Here is a 17,855-nt window from a genome sequence, read left to right on the forward strand (position 1 = left end):
GGCGGAGAGACGGCAGAAGGAAGTCTAACGACTGTGTGTTGGCTGTCACTCCGCCTTCTCCGCTCCAGCCCATTTCCAGGGATGGCTCGGGAGTTTTTTGGAAATTATCCCAAATGACCCAGTTGACTTTCGTCCACGTTCGACCCAATAAACGGTTGAGAACAGCAGCCTGCCTGGCCAGGAGGTGGCGCCCAGGCGCTGTCACGGTGGACCCAGGCTGGGGAGGGTGGGGCCACGCAAGCCTGCTTTTGATTGGTCTGGGCGCTGGCCCCCCGTCCAATCAGGAGCGCTGCGTCATCACGTTCCCGGGCTGGGCGGTGCCCGCAGAAATTTGAAATGGCTGAGGGGTTGCTGGCGAGCTTTGGGCTGGGGTCCGAGGCGATGGGGCCGCAGCCGGAGCGCACGGGCTGGGCGTCCGAGGAGGAGCCGGCGCCGCTGGAGAAAGGTGAGTGCCCTCCAGCCGGCCCGAGGAGCCAGCGGCAGGCCGTGTCCGCGGCCCTCCCGGGGCGCCTTCGGCCGGGTGGCGGTGGCGGTGGCGGCTGCCTCTGCCTGGTCTTCGCGGACCCCCGCGGCTTGGGCCGGGCCAACCACCCCGCCCTGCGTGTCCGCGTGCCCCTCCTCCTCGGCCGGAGCTCCGAGGGCAGGGGGCGCGCCCGGCGTCAGGGGACAGCCTGAACACAGCCCCAGGTCTATGCCCAGCCCGGACTCGGGCCCCGGAGGCTCCAGCCTCTCTTCTTCCCGGCGTCAGAAGCTCGCTCGGGCTTCCCTTTGGCATTTTCTGCGGCTCTTTGTAGTGGAGACGTAGGGGACTTCGGGCCCCGGCTGCCCTCCTGCGCAGCCCCTCGGCTCCGCTCCCCCATCGGGAAAGCTGTCTGCAGTCCTACCGAGGGGTGGGGGTGGGGTGACATCGCGTGGGGAGAGGGGCCCTTTCAAAGGGGCTTCCCCCGCTGGGGGGGGGGCGGGGGACAGGCGTCCTTTGGTTGCTACTCTGTCAGAGTAGGACGCACAGAATTGACCACCTTAACCACCTGCAGGCCTGCACCTGGGTGGCCTTAAATACAGTCATGCCTTGTGCAGCGCGCCCCCCGCCCACAAGAATTCATTGCAGTCAGTAAACCTGAACTGTCGCGTGGGTGGGAAGGGGGCTGATGGAAGGGAACCTCCCTGGGCGATCTGAGTAGCGTGGGCGGCCACGCCCCTGGCTGTCACTTCTGTCTGAAAGGTTCTAAGCCAGTCCTGTCCCTTGTGTGTCTGTACCTCTACGTTAACACACCTTGGAGATGCCAGAAGTGATTCCCCTCAAAGTGGAGCGGGGCTCTTAATCCTAAAGAGAGCACTTAATCCTAACTCTCCTGTAACCCCATCCCCTCCTCCCCTTCCCCACCTCCCCCAAGTCTCCCTCCGGATCCCACCACCTGCAGAAACGAAACTGCCAGCTGCCACTCCAGGAGCCCTTTCCCAGCCTGTTGACGCCTTGCTGCTCCCAGACGCAGCCTCTGTTTGGCTCAAATCAGTGACTATGAAATTCTCTGCAGGCTCGGCCGTTTTCACATGGACATTGCACTGATTTATACTCATGCCCCTGGTCCACCCGTGGCCCCTGGCCACCAGCGTTACCCTTTCTGCCTGTGTGTGATTTGACCAAGTCACTCGTGTGGGTGGGGCCACACTGTGTTTTCCTTTCTGTGACTGGCCACTCTCAGTGTGGTGCCTGAGAGGCTCATCCACGCTTCCTTTTTAAGGCAGAACAGTAACACTCCCGTGTCCAGACTGACAGCCAGGTTTTTGTGCCTTTCCGTCCACCATTGGACACGTGGGCGGCCTCCACGTTTCGGTCCCTGTAGGTGAGGCTGCTCTAACTCGGGTGTGCACGGGTCTCGTGGACACCTGCTTTCACTTCCTGGGGGCAGCGAACCCAGAATGGGGATTGCGGGGCGGCCCTGGGCAGCCGTGTGTGAGGGGCTGCCCCATGCACCCCGCCCTGCGCACCCCGCAGCAGTGCATGAGGGGCCGATTCTCCACGGCCTCGCCAGCACCTGTTTTTCCCAAGGCTCTTGTTGCTCTTTGAAAGAAGCTACCTCCCGGTCCTGGGTGTGAGGGAGGCTGGGTTCGTTAGCAGTCGTGTATCGTGGGGTGGGTGCTGTTGTGAGTGAGGCTAATTCCTGGAAGAAGGCATCTGTTTTCATCTTCCCTTCCTGGGGGAGGGCCCTGAGGTACAGAGAGACTGTCACCCCGAGTCAGTGCTGGTGTCCTCTGTCCCGTGCTTTGGCCCCTGCCTGGGGTGGCTTTGACGGGGGCAAAGAGGCTGAAGGAAGGAAGAAAGAGAATGGTCTGGGGGACAGAAAGACTGTATTTCATAGTCCCAGAGCCCCCCCAAACCACCTGGCCACTGTCGGGCAGCCTGTGCCCGCGCTCAGCACAGTGGTTTTGCGGTCGTCTGTGCCTTAACAACCACATGCTGGCACACAGGCTCGGATGGGCCACTGGCTGGGCCGCAGCCCACTCCGGCTGTGACTAGCATCTCCCACTCTTCCCCTTCCCCACCGTCACTGGAGTCAGCGGGGAGGGGCCTGGCAGTGTTGGGGAGCAAACCTGATGCATTGTGGGAATCTCTCAGCTCTGTGATGGACCGCTGTCAACAGACTGACATCGGAGGAAGTAAGGGTGGCTCCAGCTCGCTTGAGGGGAGCATAGCAGACCAGCCCCTGATTTTAAGGCGGCTTTCTAGAATCGCTCTGGACAGACAGAATGACTAAGGTGGCTGACTGGGGCACGTTGCTGGCCGCAGTGGGAGTCATCGCTGCCCCGGCCGGTGAACTGGGTGGCCTCCCTCGAGTTCAGGGACAGCCCTCCTCTGCCTCCCAGGAACCCCCACAAACACAAACCGCACCTCCGTTCTCACCGTGTGCTGAGGGCCCGCTTTGGGGGTGCATTGGGATCTGGTGAAACCAGCTTCTCTGGACCGCGGCAGAGTGGAGTGGATAGCGCACCCCAGACCCGGGTTCGAGTCCCGTCAGTGTTCTGAGTGAGTTCCGGGTTCTGGCTGACTTTGGGATCCTTTCAGCCTTGTTCCAGGACGGAGGTTCCTGCAGCAACTGCAGCGGGGACAGCGGGCCCGGGTCCCGGCTCCCCAGCTTCGTGCTGCAGGGGAAGGCCAGCTTCCCGGAGATGTTCCAGACAGGCCACCTGCTGTTCTACGAGCGCTTCGCGGCCTACCAGGACTACATTCTAGGTGAGCGGCTGCCTTCACTGCTCGTCTCTCGGTTTGCAGGTTCGCTGTCTGTCTCTGGCCCCCGACTGCCCACAGTCCGCTCTCAGCAGGGGCGGTTCATGGGTTCCCGGCTTCCCTCCGCCGGGCACAGTCTCAGTTCTGTGTGTGTGATGTGTTTGCAGCTGACTGCAAGGCGTCTGAGGTGAGAGAGTTCACCGCCGAGTTCCTGGAGAAGGTCCTCGAACCATCCGGATGGCGGGCGGTCTGGCACACGAGCGTGTTCGATGTGCTGGTGGAGGTAAATCAAATTCTGTCCCTCGGCCGCTTGTCCCAGCTAAAAGCACCCTCCTCAAACTGTTACAGCCGAAGTGTTTATTTTTAATTTAAGTTTATGAGCTGATTGGAAACAGCGTGTTTCCCCATCGAATTGCCAGGGTGTGTGAAGGTGTGTGACGTGTTCTGCACATGTAAAGACCCTGAGGAGGGGCTGCCAGGGGTTGGGGCAGCTTTCGTTCCTGTGTCTTTTGACACGGGGACCTGGGTTATAAACCAGCCAGGGGAGGGGGTGTTTGAGACCACTGCAGGAAACAGTGCCCTAATGACGAAGTCAGTGGAGTTTCAGTTCATTTTTTAACCTTTGTGGCAGCCCATTAAATAGCTCAAGCCAGACAGACGTTTCAGAAACTGGCCTGGTTTTTGCCTAACACACCTGGCGATTCGAGTTGCCCTCCAGATGCTGCGTCGCGCTGCGGAAGGGGGAGATGGTCTCATTTTCCAGCTGACTGGGCCTCTCACATGAAGTTTGCACTCTAATTATAGCTGCGAAGTCTCCTCAGTGTTTGTTAGCTGGACCACAAAAAGCCCCGTTAAACCAGACTGTTAAACCAGAGCGTCACTACCAGGCGCCGCGCAGCTCCCGGGGACGTGCCGTCCCAGCCTTCAGTGACCGCTGCCCGGGCTGGGGGGGCAGCGTTACCCTGTGCCTTCTCAAATCTGGATGCTGTTGCTTGGGTTGCAGTTCAGGCCTCTAGGCTGGGTTATGAGGGGCACCCCCGCGCCCCACTCCCCAAGGGGCAGCTCTAGGAGAGAAGCGGGCACTCCCCTCCTCGCTGGAAGCCTCCGGTCACTCCCCAAAGGCCCCGCTTCCAGGCTCCCGTCTGCTGGAGAGCACGTCCCATCCAGGTCTCTCTCCCAGGTGCTCCGGCCCTGGGTGCCCCCCACCCCAACCCACCTGGTCCCCTGCTGCTCCCCCACCGGTTCCTTCCTGTGGCCCCAGCAGCGCCACCTGGATGCTGCCCCAGACCCTTGCCCCTCCCTGCTCCTCCAGGGGCTGCTTCCGTCCCAGCCTTTCCCTGAAGCTCCCAGTGACTCCCTCCCTCCCCCTGCTGGTGCTTCTGTCACAGGCTGGACGATGTCCTGTTGGCGCGTTCGGTTCCTCCATTAAACATGAACTCCACGCCGGTCAGAGCCAGGCCCCGCTGTCTTCCCTTTGTCCTGGGGGAAGGCCCCCTCCCACTGCGTGGTTGGGAAACATGGGGCTGCAGGGGTATCCTCTGTGTGTGTGTGTGTCCCCCTTGTGCTTTCTGTGTGGTAAGTCTTCGTGCTTTAACTCGGAGGTCACGGAGGTGGACTTCGCGGCCCTGAAGGCGGTGGTGCGGCTGGCGGAGCCCTGCCTCTGTGAGTCCCCCCTGAGCACCTTCACCCCGGAGTGCGTGCGGGAGCTGCTGGACCTGAAGGCGCGGCGGCTGCCCCTGCAGGAGCTCTGGGTGGTGTTCGACGGCTCCGGCGCACTCGACCAGACCGCTCTCGCCGTTGAGCACGTCAGGTAGGCGGCGGGCCTGGGGAATACGCTGTGCTCCGATGTGACACTCAGACCGTCCCCTTGGTCACTGCAGGGTTTTAAAATATTCAAAGACAGCCGAGTCTTGTTTGAATTGGAAAAATGTGTGGAAATGTTTGAAATGTTGGTTGCAACATAAGTTCGGACTTACAGAAGGTCGAAGAGAGACCCTGCGTAACGTTCACTTGGCGTCACTGTGACCTATCAAGAGAGGGGGGCTGTGAATTGGGTTTGTGCAGATTTGCGAATTGTCACGCAAGTTGCGGATGCTCAACCTGCGGCCGACATCCGTGAGTGAAAGAGGAGAGAAAGCCGAGGACCGGAGGCCCCTGTCCCGGGACCGAGGTGTCTGGTCAGTGCAGGCCTCTCCTCCAGCCGCACCCAGGCTCACGGCACTGTGCCGGGCTTCCCGCCGCTTTTTGGCATCGAGGTCTCCACGGGCACAGGGCACCCCGCCCTGCCCCTGGGGGAGAAGGGAAGCCACACCTGGCCCCTCTCAGGCACATCTTCTGTGAGAGAGCTCCTGATGCAGGCAGTCCTTTTGGGCCTCAGAACATTCACGAAGGAAGGCTGACTTTTAGTGTTGAAAAGTGGACTCACGCTCCTCCAGGGACTGTGAGAGTGGGTAACAGGATGGTCGTGTTAATGACATTCACCTGGAGTTTGAGAAAGTGCCGTCCGCCTTCGGTGGCTGCCGGTGGTGGCGCAGCAGCCTGGTGTGCGGGGCCCGACGCGATGCTCTGCTGGGCGGCTGAGCCGTGGGCCCTGCTTCCACCCGACCTGTCGAGAACGTCTAATTCTAACCCTGGGCAAGAACCGCTAACCCTCCGTGTTCAGCCTCAGGCTGAGCAACAGACATCTCAAGAACCCACGGCTTCCGCCCAGAACCAGAACCAGTCCCTTACGTTTCCCTTACAAAACCCAACAGTGAAGGGTTTGAAGGTCAAGGGTGACGTGGAGGGCCTGGGGTCAGGGAGCTGATCTCTGGGTGTGGAGGCTGGTGGGAAGCCTCGTGTCTGCCAGCAGGGATGTGGCTACTGGAGGAGGAGGAGCCTGGCTAACTCCCCCTCAGCTGGGGGCTCAGCTTCTGGTCAGGGCCCGGAGAGACTGAGTCAGGAGGGGTTTCATTCCGTCACTTGTTCCGAAGTGATGAGGCTCGAGTGCTCGTCCTGAGTTGAGGGTGAGGTTCCATCGGTTCGTGGTCCCATGGCCCGGGAGCGGTCAGGTGTCGGATGGAGGCAGTCGCATGGAGACACACGAGATGGGGGCCCCAGTCAGTGCAGTGAAGGGTTGCCTGGGACCCATCCGGGCCCTAGACTGCGGCTGTTTCCCAAGGAAGTGGCCTTTGTACTAAGGTCTGAAGGGGAGGGGCAAGGAGGGGACAGGTTCAGGAGAGTTTAAGGAGCCACGGGAGGGCATCGTGGCTGGGGCGCAGGAGAGACAGACTGCGGGGATTGTCGGGCGTGGGCCTGAGCATCTCTGTGCCTCACCAGGTCCTCGGGTGCTGTGTGGAAGAGGGCGGAGTAGGGGTGCTTGTCAGGGGGGCCGCCGGGGGCAGGGCTCGGGCACCTAGCAGAACATGATGGCTGGGACTCGGGGCAAACAGTTGCTGGGGCGTCCAGGTTCACCCCCAGGTCTGTGTCCTGGGAGAAGACACCTTGGGGACGTGCAGATGTGAACGACGGTGTGTGCCGGCGCTAAGGAGGGTGACAGCTGGGCTGAGCAGGTGGCGTAGGTGGCGTATGGCGTAGGTGGCATATGGCGGCCCTGGTGTGACTTGGAGTTGGCCTGTGGGGGCTCGGGGCAGCATGTGAGTTCAGGGAATGTCCCCAAGCTCAGGAATTTGGACTTTCTCTGAGAGCCCTGGAGCCAAGGGGGATTCTGTGCTCAGGTTCCACTCTGAACGCTGGCTCTGGGGGCCGAGGGGGTGGCCTGGACACGACCACTCCTGCCACTCCCTCCTTCCCAGGGGGTAGCTGCCCAACCTGCACGCTGGGGGCCGGTCCTGCCCCTGCCCCTGCGGCACCGCTGGCCTCATACCGGCCATTACTTCTCCCACCTCACCTCGCTTGAGTACTGATGCTCTGCAGTGGGCAGTGAAGCGACAGTCCTCCGTGGGGGCCGGCGGGGGCTCCCGTGCCCGCTGGCGAAAACGGACGGACCGGGAGCTTGTCGTGGGTGAGCGAGGCTGTCAGGGGCCGAGACCGCTCTTCCCCTCAGCATCGGAGAGACGCGTGGTGCCGCCTGCATCTTGGGGGAGGTGGGAGCTTCTCTGTGCCTCCCTCAAGGGCCCTTGGCAAACCCCCCTTTCCTGAGCCCAGTCGGAGTCTCCAGAACCTGCTGCCTGGTTGCTAGCAGTAAAGAGTCAGGAGACTGTGTCCAGTGACCCCCGGGGCTGCAGTCAGGAAAACCCAGAGTGTGGAAAATGATCGGATACGTGGGAGGAGAGAAAGAGGGGAGTCTGCGGGCGGAGAGGGCAGGACGGGGCCCGGGCCCAGCCGCAGCTGCAAACCAGCGATGAGAGAGTATGGAACGCTGACCAGATGTTTGGGTATTAAGGAAGCAGTGGGGTTTTTTTGGTAGAAAGACTCATTTTGGAGGAGTGGAGTAGGGCTTTTTGAATGGCACGCTGTGTCTGAGATGTGCTTCACAGTAAGTGTCCGGTGGTGGGAGGAGCCAGGGGCAGGAAGAGATGGGGGCGGTGAAGCTGGGGGATGGGGCGCAGTGCCCATGATGCTGTCTGGGGCTGTTTACATTGGAGGCTTCCCGTGGTGAGAGAGCCAATCAGTCGTGTGGGGGCTTTAAAAAAGCACTTGGGCCCTGCTCCTGCCGCCCCCTCCCCAGCTCTGAAGAGAGGGATGTGCCGGTCTGGGTGAGGTCTGGGCACCCGTGTGTGAGGGTCCCAGGGAGGTGAAGGTGCAGCGGGCGGAGAGCTGCTCTCTGCTCCGGCCCCGGGTGGTCTCATCCATGGCTTTAAAGCCATCAGGCCAACCTGCCTACAGCGCCCAGGTGTGTGTCTGTGGCCCGACCCTCCCGGAGGTCTGAGCGCACGCTGACACTGGCCGCTTGGAGGCCAAACAGGCACCTTTCTCTCTCTGCAAGCGGCCTCCTGCCCACTCGTAGGGGGTAACTCGTTCTAGGAGGAAGGCGTCCCGAGTCTGCTGTGGGCAGACTCCCGGGGCCATTTCGGAAGAGGTCTCCGGTGACTGTGGCCACTGCAGGTGGCAAAGGCGGCACTCGCCCTGTGGGTGACAGGATTGCCTTGATTCTCCCTCCGCTCCCTCCTGCAAACCCTCACCCTTATCGCTGGCTGTTGAGTTCACATGATACCGACTGCCCTTCCAGGTTTTTCTTCGAGCACATCTGGAGGAGCTGGGACGAAGAGGAGGAGGATGAGTACGACTATTTTGTCCGCTGTGTGGAGCCGCGACTGAGACTGTGAGTGCCCCCTGGTGGCCGGGCAGGTGCGGAGCAACAGCTCCCTGTTGGGCGCAGAGCAGGCTGGTCAGCGGCCAACAGCCCCCGCCCTGCTCTGGAATGGGGTGCGGGCAGCGGGTGGTGGGGCTCAGCCGAGGCCCCGGGGGGAAAGCGACCTTGGACTAAAGCGGTGATTTTAAACTGCGGGTAAGGACTGTGAGGTGGTGCTCCATCTTCGGATGCATTCACTCCACGCCCCTCAGCAGGACTGTGCCTCCGCTCCTCGGGCGCCCTCCTGCGTCCGGAGGCACTTTCTGTCCCGTCTGAGCACTGGAGCGGGCGTGTGAGATAGAGCGTCCAGGGCCGGCAGGGTCGTCGTCAGTACGAGGTCACCTGGTGTGATCGCCCTCCAGTTAGTAACCGCGGCTTCAGTTTTCTTCTCTGCGTCTGAAAGGCTTGCGTGTTTGAAGTCAACGCAGACGTCCCACTTGCAGGCACTATGACATCCTCGAGGACCGCGTGCCTTCGGGGCTGGTGGCCGACTACCGAAGTCTGCTGTCCCAGTGCGAGGAGGTCTACGGGAACTTCCTGAGCCTGCGCAGCAGCCTGGCGGCCTGTGACTCGGACAGCGAGCAGGGGAACCTGTCCATGGTGGAGGGGCTGAAGCTGTACTCGGAGATGGAGCAGCTGAAGCAGAAGCTGAAGCTCATCGAGAACCCCCTGCTGAGGTGCGTGCCCGCCCCGGCGGCCGGCGGCGTCTGCCGAGCAGCCGTCCCGAGCCCTCACGGCTCCATTTGGTCCCTCCAGGTACGTGTTCGGGTATCAGAAGAATTCTAACATCCAGGCCAAGGGCGCCCGTCCCCATGGCCAGAAGGTCACCCACGTGGTGGCGTCCACCCTGACGGCAGGGCTGCTGGGGTCCCTGCTCCGGGACAGGCTGTGTCGCGAGCCTCGCGAGGAGGAAGCGGAAGTCCAGGTAGGAGGCGTTTCCTGCTCCGGGCGCTGCCCTCCTCCCAGCCGCCCAGGTTCCCCTGAGTCCTGCAGGGTGGGACAGGACCTCCCGGAGCTGGTTTTCTGTGACACGGCAGGGGCGGCCCTGCCTTCGCTCGGCACCTGTCCCCAGGCCTGCTGTGCTGGGCGTGTGGGTGGCTCATCTTCAGAGAGAGGTGCAGGGTGTTGTCGCTGTGTTCCAGTTCCACAGGGACCTGCTGTCGGCCGTCGGCGCCTGCTACGAAGGCGACACCGTCATTGTCTGCCCCGGCCATTACGTGGTGCACGGCCCCTTCGCCCTCGCCGACTCCATCGAGCTGGAGGGTGAGTGTCCGGGACACAGAGCCAGCCCCTCCCGCAGGGGGGCTGCGGGGGCAGGGCCAGCGGACTCGTCAGTGCCCAGGGGGCCCGCCCGACCCCACCCGGCTGCTCCCACGCACTGAGGGCAGTTGGAGCTCACCTGGTGGCGTGGGGCAGCCGTCCCTGGCGCCGTGCGTGGGGCGGACGAGAGCGCCCTGAGGGCAGAGGCCGTTAGGTTGGGGGGAAGCGTGTTCTCTAGGTTGTGGGTGGTTTACGGAAAAGAAGTCTCGTTTCTGCAATAAAAAATATCCCCAGCATATATTTTAAGAGTATTTTTTTACTTATTGCTTACTCTTATTTCGTAAATGTTGTGGCTATATCAGTGCATTTTTAAAAAACACTTTGGTTATTGTGAAATTGAATAAAAAACCTTACCTTAATTTTTTAAAAGCTCGCTGAATGTCATAAATTCTACCCGTTCAATCTTGACCAGAGCGTGTTTTGAGAACTTTAGTGTGGAAAGGTTGTATTAAAAACCTTCTTAGCAGTCGTGGCCTCCTTGCACTTAAAATGATTCCTAAATTCGGGTGACTTGGCAGCCGTTCACCCCGGTCCCAGGTATTTCCATAATGAGTCCAATCTAGATTCACCTGTTCAACCATTTACCAAGAGGGCGTCAGGTTAGCAAGAAGGCTTGTGCTGCAGAAAGCCATCTGTCGTTTCAGAGTCACGCAGGTGTTCAGGGACGGCACCAACTGCGTTCTGGATCGCTCTCCGGCCAGACTCCTCAGACAAGGCCGGGCGGTTCGTGTCCCGCTGCCCGCCAGCACATCGCCGCACCCCCTTTTTGGTTTTGTGTGTGTGTGTGTTATTCTCTCTTCTCCAGAGTTTGAGATGTAATAGGGGCGTGTGTGGACAAATCACTGCGATAGACACACTCCGTGTCCTGGCACGGTGCTTAAGAGCTGACTTAAACACGAGCTCTTCGGGCGGGAGTGAGGTTTTCTTCAGGTGCCCCTGGCCTGACTCATCCCAGATGTCGTCAGGAGTCACTGGAACAGAGACGCCCGCTCACGGCGCTCAGCACTTCCTGCCCGGCCTGAGCAGCCTTGCTCTCCCCTCAGGGTTCGGTCTCCCCGACGACATCGTGGTAGAGCAGAGGGGCAAGGGGGACACGTTCGTGGACTGCACGGGCGCCGACGTGAAAATCTCCAACATCAAATTCGTGCAGCACGACGCGGTCGAAGGCATCTTAAGTGAGTCTCTGGGGGTTTCGCGCCTATTTCTCCCAGGCTCGGAAGGACACGTACCTTCCCTGGCAGACGCGCGTTGGTGAGTGCCGCTCTGGAGCGTGCGGGAGGCTGGTTAGTGATGCCGAGCGTAGCGTGACGGCGTAGGAAGCTCCCTCCAAAGCAAAGTAGTGCAGCCTGCCCCCCAGAGCTCGGTAGTGAGAGGAGCGCTCCCGTGTGCCCGTCTCTCCTCTGGAACTTCCCCAGGTCGAGACCTGCGTCGCTGGCATTCCATTTAGCCCCCCCGGGGCAAGCCAGCCACCCCCCCCCCCCCCCGGGTCCCTGTGCCCTTCCCGGGGTTGGGCCTCCTTTTCTTCTGTCCCTGCATGCTCGGGGCAGGGGCCGTTGGAGACCTTTATTTTTTGTTATGAAAAGTGCTCTTTACTTTGATTCTACGTTTCTGAGGTCAGGTCATCCTTTTTTAAGCATGCTGCTTTCAGGTTTCAGATTTTAGACCCTCACTAAAAACAGGCAGTTTCATGCATTCTGAATCCGTCAACTAGTAGCGAAGTTTAGGTGGCAGCCGTTCGGAGACACCTAGACCGTCTAATGCAGCCCTGGGCCCCTTGGCACCCAGAGAGGGCTCGTGTGACTGCGTGTCTCCCTCGCAGTCATCCACCGGGGCAGGACCGCCGTGGAGAACTGTGTGCTGCAGTGCGAGACGACCGGCGTCACCGTGCGCACCTCCGCGGAGTTCCTGATGAAGACCTCGGACCTGTATGGGGCCAAGGTGGGTGCCACCCCTCCTCTCGGGGTCATTTGGGCTGAGGCTCCAAACACACCGGAAACTGCGGGCGGGAGGAGGATGCGCCCCCCAGTCTCGTGTTTCAGAGGGGTTCAGAAACTTTGGACTGAGTCTGCCAGCCTCAGCGTGTGAGGTTCCGATTGGCCGCTTTCAAAGCAGGTTCGGGAGGGAAGCAATTAACTAACCTTACACTTCACCATCGTGGCTTTGTGAGGGTTGAGGCCCTTGAAGTTTAACTCGGTACAGGATTTTGTAGCAGTTGCGTGCAGTTGCTTCTCTAAATGAGACGTTTCTTTTGAGGCGATTGTAGATTCACACACAGTGGCAGGAGGAGGTAACAGAGAGGGCCCCTGAACGCATGCCCTGCCCCCTCACTGTCACGTCCTGTGAATCCGCAGTGGGACAGACAGCAGGCCAGGGCGACCTCGGCTCGGTCACCTGGCTCTCTCCTTCCTGGCAGGGCTCCCCCTCGGGCCTTGCGCCACCTGCCTTTCCTTCCAGTGTCTCCATGGCCACAGGCCAACCCTCCCCTTTCCCCGCTCCCTGTCATTTCTTCACTGCAAGAACGTTTCCGAGTGGACTCACAGTCTGTCACCTCCGAGGGTGACACACAGCTTGACTTCTGGTACTCCATCCAGGTGGCCACGTGGGCCAGTCAGTGTTCCCGCATAGCTGCCCACCTGCAGCAGGCTGGCAGGCCGCTTCTGTGGTGGCTTGTGGGTGAGACGCTGCGACCTTGTGTTCGGGCCTCTGAGGGCACGTGGTCTCATCGCCCTGGGGCAGGTGCCCGGCGCTGAGGCTGCAGCTGCAGCCCCGACCTGTTGAAGGGAACTGCCCAGCTGTTTCCCAGAGTACCTCTTTCCCCGGCGGCGTCTGAGCGACCCAGCTTCTCCGGAGCCTCGTCAGCACTTGGGAGTTTCACAGTTTAATTTTAGTCATTCCGATAGGTTGTGGTTTTAATTTGCATTTCCATTTTTCGTTTAATTTGATGCCAGTGCCCGGTTGGGACGTGGTTCACAGATGTGCCCTGCTGGTCTGTGACGGTCACACCCTTCACGAGGGCTTTGCACAGCACAGGCGCATTCGGGTGACGGCCGGGTCACCGACCAGTCCTTTTCCGGTTGTGCTCTTGCTGCCTGATCTAAGAACTCTGCCTGGCCCTAGCTCGCAAAGGTTTTCCTCCTGCTTTCTATCCTGAGACTTTTGTAGTTTACCTTTTGCATTTAAGGCCATGGTTCATTTTTGAGCTAATTTTGGCCTAAGTGGGAGTTTCCGGTGAAGGTTCACTTGTTTGCCTGTGGATGTTCATTTGCGGCCGCGTTTCCGAATAGGCGGTCCCTGGGTGGGCTGGCTCGCTCCTTGTCGGCCCCCGGGGTCTGTGTGGCTGGTTTTGGGGCTCCCCCTCGGCCCTGTGGCTGCCAGCCCCCCACCCCCCACCGCGCCTGCAGCTGCCCAGAGAGCCTGGAAATGGGCACAGGGGCCCCTCCCACTTCATTCGCCTCTAAAATCTCTTGCTGTTACTCCAGCTCCTTTGCCTTCCAATGCAAATTTTACAAAAATTTCGTCTTTATCTACAGAGAACCTTGCTCCAGTTTTGGTAGGAACTCACCAAGCCCGCCTGTCGGTGTGGGGAGAGCGGACGTTTTTTCTGCTGAGTCTAATCTTGTGAACCCCTCACGTCTCTGCTTCCCCCTTTGGTTTCCTTTGTCAGCATTGCATAATTCGCAGCGTACCAGACTCACGTGTGTTTTGTTAGATGTTTTCCTAAGTATTTCATTTTGTTGGAGGGATCCTGATAGTGTATTTTTAAATTTCTATCTGTTTTCTGAGAATTTTTATAATGAAAGTGTGTTCACTTTTTAAAAAAGATTGTATTTATTTACTTTTATAGAGGGGAGGGAGGGAGAAAGAGAGGGAGAGAAACATCACTGTGTGGTTGCTTCTCGTGTGCCCCCTACTGCGGACCTGGCCTGCAACCCAGACACGTGTGGGGACTGGGAATCGAACCCGTGACCCTTTGGTTCATAGGCTGGTGCTCAGTCCACTGAGCCGCACCAGCCAGGGCGAATGTGTTCACTTTTGTCACATGTTTTTTCTGCATTATTTGATGTGGCCACGTGGTATTGATTGATTGACTGAATCTGAAATGAGCGCTGATACTCCACCCAGTGCTGTGTGTGAGCACACGTGGGTTCTGAAAGCGGCGAATGACAGCCCGCCGGAACTGGACGAATGGCGGCGCGGGTTGGGAACACCTAGCGCAGTGTTGGTGAAACACGCTCTGGCTGCACTTGGCACGCACCCGCACTGCGGTCGAGTGTGAGGAGGGGCCCCGCCTTCCGAGACCCGGGGGTCAGGGCCTCACGTGGTGCCTTGCAGGGAGCGGGCGTGGAGATCTACCCCGGGAGCACGTGCACGCTGAGTGACAGCGGGATCCACCACTGCAAGGAGGGCATCCTCATCAAGGTGGGTGGCCCCGCCCCCGGGGCGCGGAACTCCCGGCGGGTTCCGGGGCTTTTCGGTTTGGGAAAGCGGGAGCCGTGTAGACGTTAGTCACGGGAGTGCCCGGCGGTCCGGGGTCTTGTGGGAGCCATGGAGCACCGCCACGGCCCCTCGAGCTCGGGCCGCCGCCCCGCGGCGACAAGCGCGGCTTTCGACTGCGGTTTTAGAGTCGCCTGGAAAAGGGCGAGTCTGAGGCAGGCAGCGCCGCTGGCACGCTGGCCGAAAGCATTTGTTCTCGACGTCACAGGACTTCTTGGACGAGCATTACGACCTTCCCAGGATATCCATGGTGAACAACATCATCCACAACAACGAAGGCTACGGCGTCGTGCTGGTGAAGCCCACCATCTTCTCCGACCTGCCGGCGAGCGCCCCCGGCGGAGCCGAGGGTAGGCCGCGCCGCCTCGCTCCCGAAGCCCGGTGGGGCCGGCTCGGCACGGGCAGAAGCCCGGGGTGAAAGGCACCTCCGGCGGCTCGCCCAGCGCCTCGCCGGGTGGCCCCTCCACACCCCGCTCGGCCTTGTGCGAATGTGCACAGGAAGGTGCCCTCCCCGGAGCCACGGCGCCGCTATCGGCGTGCGAGGGCTGGCGGCTGCGGGAGTCCGAGTCTCCTGGAGGGGAGCGCGCAGTTTGCCGCCGTTTTTGTCGGTCACGTGCAGGCCTCCCGTGGACTCTTTCTCGGCAGCAAAGCCGAGCTAACCCGGTGGGAAACGTGGGAATTTGAGGCCAGGACCCAGATGGCTGTGGAATCTCAGCCACAGAGAAGGGTCGGGCATTTGTGGGAGGGGACCGGGCAGCCCCTGTGTCCAGGCTCTGCTCCAGCTTGCTCTCTGCAGCTCCCCCTGTTCTCATAGTCCCCAGTCTACAGTGCTGGCGGGCTGGGCTTGGGGCCTCACAGGTGACACTGAGCTGTCAGCTGGCCCGGGCTCCCCTCTGAAGTTCTGGGGGAGGGTCTTCGGAGCTCACTCAGGCTGTAGGCAGAACCCACTACCATGAGGGTGTAGGGCTGACACTCCCGCGCACTTGCTGTCATGCGCACTTGTTGGTTGGGGACCCTTCTTGGCAGAGGCTGACCTCAGTCCGTGTGAGCGCAGGGAACCCCCCTCTGGGCTGCGGCCTCTCCCTGCCTCCCTCTCTCCCTCTAGCCACAGGGCACCCTGCTCACACAGTGCCTGGGTGCTCTCCTGGAGGGCCCCTGGTGAATCATCTTTATCACATCTTTGAAAGCCATCTGTCTGCTGTCAGGAAGGTGACAGGGCAGGCGTCCAGGGTGCCACCGAGCCCCCGCCACAGCGCTGAGCAGAGTGAGCGTGCACGGAGCCTATAGGGTCAGAAGAGAGTTCAGAGCTGGTAATCCTGTGCGAGGGTCAGGAGACCTTGTCGCAGGGGTAAGGCCACCGTTTGTTGTGACACTGGCAGCAGATTGTCACATCCAGTGAAGGGACAGCAGGGATCCTGGGCAGGAAAACCTTGAAAGCTTCAATCTTTCAAGGTTTTGAAAGATTTGGCTGTGGAATCACAGGTGGAATGGGTTCGTCTGCATATGGAACTGTGTTTGGTTTTCCAGAAAATAAAGCCCTGAAGTCCCAGACCAGTGGAGAGGCAGACGCGGCCGAAAGAGTGGACCTGGAGGAGCTCATTGAGTGCGCGGCCGGGAGGGTGGGGATCGGCGCCAGGCCCGGCCTCTCGGAGCAGGTCGAAGGCAACTGCGAGATTGTCAGCGAGCTGGTGGCTGCCTCCACCCAGAAGGGCCAGATGAAGAAGAAGAGGCTGAGCGAGCTGGGGATCACGCAGGCAGACGACAACCTGATGTCACAGGAGATGTTCGTGCGCATCGTGGGGAACCAGTTCAAGTGGAACGGGAAAGGCAGCTTCGGCACATTCCTGTTCTGACCTGGCGCTCAGACAGTGGGTGCGGAGCTCAGCATCCGCAGCCCGGGACGCCCCACTGCCACGCTGGCCTGCCTCCCGTCCATGCCGGCCTGTTCAGCTGATTGGAGCGATGTGTGGGCTCCCGGCTGCAGCCGCACAGAGAATGTTCTGTCTGTATGAGGCGGTCAAGTCATGTGAAATACAAAGCACTGCAGATTTTCGACCTAGAAAGGCTTGCACGGTTCTCTGACGTTGGGCCTACTGGTAACTTCCCAGTGTAGACACACCCTGGTGACCCAGCACTTCCGAGAACAGGAGGGGTCCGGGTCCAACGTGCAGACTTCCCAAGGCGTCCACGCCTGACACCCCTGCTGTCTGGGTGTGGGGCACTGCCTGCCTCACAGCCTCTGTGGGGGTGGGGCCCCCGGGGTGGTCCGCATCACCGTGGAAACAGGAGATGGCGGAGCAGTTTGCAGCAGAGGCATGGTCTGCCGTCCGGAGCCAGGGCGTCTGCGGGCACTGCTGCCGGGGGTGCTGGTTTAACCCAAGCTGCTGCTGCCTCACCACCACGGCGCTCTGACCCAGCCTCTGCAGACGACCCCCGGTGCGAACCACGCCGGTGCCACGCTCATGGCGTCATGTGCAAAACCCACCTTTTAAAAATATTTATATAAAAAGATACTATATGTGACATTAATATGCCTACTGATTAAAATTATACTGATGAACTAACAAATCGAATCTTACTGTTTTTCCGAATGCGTTACGGAGTGGCCCTTATAAGTACAAACAATAGTTCGACAACGTTTCAGATCTTTTTCAGCCCAGGATTTTTTTTGGTGGAAGGACTCTAATATCTGTCTTCATCAGGATTATACAGGGCCCAGCAGAAGGAAGGCCTGCTTGGGTGTGGTTGGTAGGGTGGTGATGTGGGTGAAATGATTTATAGTGTTAACGAGAACATTTCACCTAAAACGTCACAGGATGTGCCCGAGTGTGGCGGTGCTGTGTCACAGAGTGACGTGCTTTGGTTCTGTAATTAAAGGGTTTGTAGGGAAGAGGCGTTCTTCGTGCCGGCCCGGCATTCCTGCTTTCTTGACCACGTGGACCGGGTTCCCAGTGACCGCTCTTTCGGAACCTTCGGCTGCTGGCTCTGTCGTCGCTGCTGCTTCTGGTTCTCCTTCTGTGCATTCGCTTTTCTCCTGGTCCTGGGTGGCACCGCGCTGTGACTTTGCTGCCGGCTGACTTCCGATGGGCTGCTGGGCCTTGTGACGTTCCCGGCCTTGCTGGGATCTGTTCTGTTCCCTCCGAGTGGTGCTGGCTTTTTGTCCCAAATGCGGTTACTCGGCATCAGCTGGGTCCCTTCGATGTTGCTGTGAAGCTTTGTTTGGGCCCTTCTGGGGCAACGTATAGTTTAGGGGTAATTTACCCCTAGTCCCCCCTTTTTCGGTTAGAATTCTATCTGGTAGCTCACGTGTTATGACGTCTCCTCCGTCTGGCTGGCACGAGGGACAATTGTGCCCATTCTGTATCCCGGCCTCGGGTAGTTTCTTCTCACACACGCAGGTTGGGACTCAGCCAGTACTCGGGACCCGCCGCAGGTCCCTGGGGCTCCCTCCTCTTTCCGCCTCCTCCAGGGCTCGGCCTGACGGGTCCTGGGCACCATGGTCTCGGAGGGAGCTGACTCTTG

General features: G+C 60.0%; 1 protein-coding gene across 3 annotated transcripts; it reads left to right on the forward strand.

Annotated features, from left to right (window-relative positions):
• Window positions 1-303: 303 nt before the first annotated feature.
• SHCBP1 (SHC binding and spindle associated 1) lies at window positions 304-16,883 on the forward strand. Of its 3 annotated transcripts, none has more exons than XM_037066398.1 (13): window positions 304-445; window positions 3,065-3,232; window positions 3,394-3,509; window positions 4,828-5,036; window positions 8,397-8,489; window positions 8,963-9,196; window positions 9,276-9,444; window positions 9,662-9,782; window positions 10,883-11,014; window positions 11,659-11,777; window positions 14,172-14,258; window positions 14,542-14,683; window positions 15,861-16,882. In XM_037066398.1, exons 1-13 carry the CDS (start codon window positions 337-339, stop codon window positions 16,184-16,186), a joined length of 2,025 nt encoding a protein of 674 aa, XP_036922293.1. In that variant the 5' UTR covers window positions 304-336; the 3' UTR covers window positions 16,187-16,882. The 3 variants fall into 3 exon arrangements, with proteins under 3 accessions (XP_036922293.1, XP_036922295.1, XP_036922294.1); XM_037066399.1 differs by lacking the exon at window positions 304-445 and adding an exon at window positions 2,560-2,658 and having other exon boundaries at window positions 15,861-16,883; XM_037066400.1 differs by lacking the exon at window positions 10,883-11,014 and having other exon boundaries at window positions 15,861-16,883.
• Window positions 16,884-17,855: the final 972 nt, after the last annotated feature.

Source organism: Sturnira hondurensis, unplaced genomic scaffold (assembly GCF_014824575.4).
Source record: "Sturnira hondurensis isolate 20B ecotype Veracruz unplaced genomic scaffold, ASM1482457v3 Scaffold0016617, whole genome shotgun sequence".
In the NCBI taxonomy this organism is placed as follows: Eukaryota; Metazoa; Chordata; class Mammalia; order Chiroptera; family Phyllostomidae; genus Sturnira; species Sturnira hondurensis.

Excerpts from the sequence above, each read along its gene's own strand:
- SHCBP1 (XM_037066398.1), top strand. The coding sequence starts at position 337 with ATGGCTGAGGGGTTGCTGGCGAGCTTTGGGCTGGGGTCCGAGGCGATG. Across the intron at positions 9,197-9,275 it reads ATCGAGAACCCCCTGCTGAG|GTACGTGTTCGGGTATCAGA; the intron begins GTGCGTGCCCGC and ends TGGTCCCTCCAG. Across the intron at positions 9,783-10,882 it reads CGACTCCATCGAGCTGGAGG|GGTTCGGTCTCCCCGACGAC; the intron begins GTGAGTGTCCGG and ends CTCTCCCCTCAG.